General features: G+C 42.1%; 1 protein-coding gene across 1 annotated transcript; it reads left to right on the top strand.

Moving 5' to 3' along the window:
• Window positions 1-956: 956 nt before the first annotated feature.
• On the top strand, window positions 957-3,409 carry LOC149012032 (pectinesterase/pectinesterase inhibitor PPE8B-like). The gene is made up of 3 exons (XM_089163564.1): window positions 957-1,472; window positions 1,560-2,162; window positions 2,495-3,409. Exons 1-3 carry the CDS (start codon window positions 1,178-1,180, stop codon window positions 3,193-3,195), a joined length of 1,599 nt encoding a protein of 532 aa, XP_089019690.1. The 5' UTR covers window positions 957-1,177; the 3' UTR covers window positions 3,196-3,409.
• Window positions 3,410-5,690: the final 2,281 nt, after the last annotated feature.

Here is a 5,690-nt window from a genome sequence, read left to right as displayed (position 1 = left end):
AAAAATGGTGAAAAATGGAGTGGTAGAACGTAAAAGTATAATTGTGTGCTTTTACTATTTTTAGTTGACCTTCCTAGCAAGGAAAGAATCTTTGGTTGGCAGAAGTTATTTCAATCGGTTGGAAATTCTATGGCCATGTAGTCCCCATGTATAAGTCCCATAGACTTGCATATCAAGTATCCACCAAACAAACAAAGAGAACGACAGAACAGATGCTACCTGCTTCATGCAAACCCAATGGCTCCCCTCGTTCTAGCCCTACCTTTCTCTTTATCATTAACTATTACTTTTTATTTTTCAATTGTAAATCTTTTTCAATTCTTGGAGCACTGGGTCCACTCGAACTTTCCCTTTAACAGGAAGAGAAAGTCTTTGGCTAGCTGGACTCATACGTATGATGAAAGTAGTAGAATCGATATTGTGCTAGCTTTACCTTATATTTTAGTTGAGGAAGAATGAGCATCAAATTGGCTCTCTCTCTCTCTCTCTCTCTTTACATTTATGTTAGCCTTCCCAGGGTGGTGGTTGATCATAAATGAAGTGGCAGCCAGAAATGAGAGAGAAAGAGGGAGGCCGGTGGAGCTGCTTCAAATGAAAAGGAGGTTACCTTAAGCTGGCATGCACGTACTTAAAAGGAAGGGTTATCACTTTAAGATGTCATTAAGTCTCTTTCCGTCTACAAGAATCCTCGTGTTGAAACACATACAAGCATATTAACTGATTGACTGGTTGATGATTTGAACACAGTAATTCGATCCAAAAAGACTTTCCCAAGAATTCTAACTTCGAAGTCCTATCCAGCAAATCCCGGAAATTTCTTTCCATGTGCTTCGGCCTAAGTCGTCCTCCGAGTTGGATTCTAATAAGTATTTTGAGTGTCCCCACACGCTCTTATCTCGACCGCCGACACTTAATAAGTTCCTAATTCCCCAAACGCCTTGCTTTGCTTTCCGCCTTAGTCTCTCTCTTCTTCCCCTTCGCGGATCCCAAATCCCCTCTGCCCCACCAGCCATCTGTGCCCATATTTAAACCACTGCCATTTCTGATTCCATCTACCAACTTCAATTTGCAGAGATCAAGTTTCTATCCTTCTTCTTCTTCAATAATACAAGCTACCAAAGCAAGACAGTAACGGTTGCTCTACTTATTTTCTTCCCTGTTTGGACTGGGAAAACCAATGTCAATGGCGCCGCGTCCCATCACTACCGTCTTCATCTTCATCGCCCTCATCTCTTCTTCTGTCGCAGACAATTATCTGGAGCCCCAGTGCTTGAAGGTTCCATCTTCAAATTTCTTGGCTTCTATCAAGTCCACTATTCAAGTAGTGCAGAAGGTCATGTTGGTGGTTTCCAAGTTCACCACTGTTTTGAAGGATTTTCGTCTTTCCAATGCCATCAATGACTGTGTCGATTTGCTTGATTTATCTGCCGAAGAGTTGGACTTGACCCTCTCTGTATCACAGAATCCTTCTGGTAAGCTTTTTCCCTGCAGAGGAAGAGATAGATCGACAAACAGTTGTTGATTCTTCTCCAAAATAATTTTTTTTTTTTTTTTTTCAGGGAAAGATGGTAGCACGGGAAATAGGTTATCCGACTTAAGGACATGGCTGAGCGCCGCACTGGGAAATCAAGACACCTGCATGGAAGGATTCCAAGGAAGCTCCAGTTTCGTGGAGCCGATCATCAGTGGGAGCCTTGGGCAAGTCACTTCCCTCGTCGGCGACCTGCTTGGAATGCTAAAATCATCTGATACTCATTTTAATGGAGGGAATAGAACGACAAAAACCTCGTCTGGACCAGCTGGGAGGAAGCTTCTCGGGGAACTTGGCGAGGTCAAAAATGGTTTTCCGGCATGGATTAAAGCTGGAGAAAGACGGTTGTTACAGCAACCGTCGGGAGGAATGTCAGCGGCAGCAGACGTGGTGGTGGCACAGGACGGCACTGGAAACTACAGCAACGTGATGGAAGCGATTGAAGCAGCTCCTGACAATAGCACGCGCAGGTATGTGATTTACGTGAAGAAAGGTGTGTACAGAGAAAATGTGGAGATCAAAAAGAAGAAATGGAACCTCATGATTATCGGCGACGGCATCGATCGCACAGTCATCTCCGGTAACCGCAGCTTCATCGACGGATGGACTACCTTCCGTTCTGCCACCTTTGGTACTACTTCATTTTACTTTCTTTCTTAGTTATTACCCTTTACGCCTTTTTTTTTTTCGGTTTATGCCGTTGAGGAGCAACCCTTCATCTTTTCCTGTCGAACCATAGAGGTGTAGAATTAATAGAGTTGAGTCTTAATTATAAACGACAAAAGCGGAAGACTGGAAAGTTTTGAAGGGTAGGAATGTCCATGTGGTTTCTAAAGTAGAAGACCAATATGCTGAACGCAACTGTCGAAAAATTATAATATTTTGCTTTTGGTCAAATTAGTCAAACAATCCAGTGGTCATCAGTACTCAGCAGGGATTCTGAAATATTTCGTGTCGGTGCAGCTGTCTCCGGTAGGGGATTCATCGCTCGGGACTTGACCTTTGAAAACACGGCTGGACCGCAGAAGCACCAAGCGGTGGCGCTACGATCGGACTCAGACCTGTCGGTTTTCTTCAGATGCGGAATCAGGGGATACCAAGACACCCTCTACGCCCACTCCCTCCGCCAGTTCTACCGCGAGTGCGTCATCACCGGCACCGTCGATTTTATCTTCGGTAACGGTGCCGTCGTCTTCCAGAACTGCCAGATCCTCGCAAAGAAGGCCCTCTCGGATCAGAAAAACTCTATTACCGCCCATGGCCGCAAGGACCCGGCCCAAAACTCCGGCTTTTCCATCCAATTCTCCAACATCTCCGCCGACTCCGATCTGCTAGCTGCCGGTGTCAATTCCACTCCTACCTATCTGGGACGACCCTGGAAGCTGTACTCGCGAACTGTCATTATGCAGTCCTACATAGGCAGCATGGTAAGGCCCGAAGGGTGGTTGGAGTGGCAGGGAAACTTTGCGTTGGACACCCTCTTTTACGCGGAGTACATGAATTATGGGCCCAGTGCAGCTCTGGGTGCCCGAGTGAAATGGCCTGGCTACCATAGCATCAATGATTCCGCCCAAGCTTCCAATTTCACTGTCGCTCAGTTCATCGATGGCAATCTGTGGTTGCCCTCCACGGGCGTCAAATTTACCGCCGGTTTGGCCACATAAAAAAATATCTTGTGTAATTTACTATATTTATAAGTCCACGTCACTCAGCGCAAATATATCTTATATTTTATTCATTCATTTATCTCGTTTGGTAATTCCCTCTACTCTTCCTTCCCGTGTCTCTTTTGGGATTTTATTTGTGGAAGTCGTTGCTATCAGCAATTACAATCGCACTACATGCACAGATATGAATTCAAAGGTTGTGAATGAAAGTGTTCGGATGTTAGTATAAATATAAAATTTTCATTATTTTACAAAATCTCAACTAATTATTTGAAATTTATAAAAATAACTCCTTGGTGTTCACTCGACTGAGATGAAATCGATTTAGGGTTTTTGAATTCTCCCGCTTTCTTCTTCCTCTCTTCCTTTCCTCTTGTTCCACTTGCTTTTTACAAGAAAAAATATCGAGAAAATAAAGAATCTAAATGAATAATCAATGACGTTTTTTCCTTATTTAGCTTTGAAAATGATTTCCTTGGATCTAACTTTGAGAGCATCTGCTAGTGACAGATATTTTTCTGTTTTAAGAAGAAGAAACGCACGAACAAAAATGGAGTTATCAAACACAGATTTGGGTCAATTTACGATTAGTAGTTTCAGTTTCAGATTTGAGCTCGTTGGATTTCAAAGATTTCGTGACGAGGATAACCTAGAAAATCAGGTTTCAAATAAGGTACTTTTTCTTTTTCTCTGTCTCTGTGATTTCACTAGATTTGGCTTATATCCTTGCAAGAATAGTGTTACTTGATGTCATTAACTCCCATTAGATCTTTCTAAAACTATAGGGAACTAGGTGGTGGAGAGAAAAAAAATTTCATTCTGCGAAAATGAAAATGGTTGTTCGGATGGAAGCTTGGAATGCAAACAAGCACAAACCCATGGACTTATTTCTTAAATTTCTCCATTCTTGTTGGAAGCTTTGAATGCAAACAAACACAAACCCATGGACTTATTTCTTAAAATTTTCCATTCTTGTTTTCTACTGTCATTTTGAGAAATTGAGAAAGAGAGGAAAGGTTGAGAGAGAAATATCATCAAGTAGAGCTTACGTGAATGTAGCCGATCTCTTCAACTTAGTTAGGTGAACACCAGGGAGTTTTAGTTTTGTTTTGTTTTTTTTGTTTTTTGTTTCTTTTTTTTGGTAAATTTCAAAAAGTTAGTTGACATTTTGTAAAATAAAAAATTTATATTTACACTTACATCCCTACACTTTCATTCATAGCCGTTGGATTCATATCCGCGCACGTGGCGCTACCGTAGCCGCTAGCTGTCGCAAATAAAAATCCGTCTTTTTTATGATTCATTTATATGCTTTCCTCTTCTCTATCAGAGTTCGCGAAATAAATATACTTGCGGATCCACGAGTTTGGATCACCTTTTTTGGTAGGAAGCTTGTGATTATTTATTCATAGACGACCATGATACACTTTATGGCCCAAATCATCAAATATTAGGGCCCATTGGATACTGATAAGTACAAGTAATGATGATGGTCTAATCGGGATGAACCAAAATCGGCTGATCATATGAGTCGGATCGATAGCGATTGGTTCACGATGAATTGGAACCAAGCCGAACTTGTAACCCAAGGATTGCTTGGGCGTGAAGAAATCCAACCAATAAGAAAAGAAACATGGTCCTACTAAATTCGGGATACGCAATCATGCTTAAGTAGGAAACCGTAACAAACTCACAAGAGAGGGATTAAACCCTATGGTTGTGTGGCTAAAGATAAAGATTTGCCAATCTATCTGACGGTCGAGAGCAATAAGGTAGAACCTATATAAATTAATGACAAACATAGGTGGGAGGTAACTGAATTGTTTCCCTCCTTTCCATCTTTCAATTAAGCTCTGCAACTAGCCAGGGCTCTCCGGTGGTGCTCTTATTAACACAGTCATCAGAAGTGGCTTCTTGACTAACGAGTCGGCCCGCATCTGACACTTGTTTTGCAAGCCTTTGACTATTGGACAATTTAATGCATCATTTGGTGTTGTCTGTGGGAAACAATTCAAGAAACCATGGTGGATACGAGATCGATACTCCTGAGAAATCAGAATTAGATTCGTTTGCCTCCTCTCAGCGGAGATCCACCACCTCTAAATGGAGACCCACTCCAAGAAATTGAAGAACATGAAGAAGAAGAAGTTAATGGTGGTGGAAGCTTGGATGACCAAAATGGAGAACCAATGCTTGTTTTGGCCATACAAGAATAAATGAACCCAAATCAACAATAGATGAACTAAATGTAGGCTTAATTCCTCAAAATGTAGGCGTTACTTAGGACAATGGCAAGACACCTCGGGGCTCCAAGGAACCCAAATCCTTATGACCAGGAAGAAGTGAGACTGCATGCTCGAGATACTAAGATGAAAGACTCTCCAACAAGAAGATGCTCACCGGGAGGACAAAGGAACTTGGGTGAGGGGCAAAATTTTCTTCAACCTCCTGATAGAAACCTGAGGCGTCACGGAAAGGAAGAAGCCGAGGGT

This window comes from Hakea prostrata, chromosome 7, assembly GCF_041222555.1.
Source record: "Hakea prostrata isolate BN-2017 chromosome 7, UWA_Hpros_2, whole genome shotgun sequence".
Taxonomy (NCBI): Eukaryota; Viridiplantae; Streptophyta; class Magnoliopsida; order Proteales; family Proteaceae; genus Hakea; species Hakea prostrata.
This window is presented reverse-complemented; position numbering and strand designations above follow the sequence as displayed.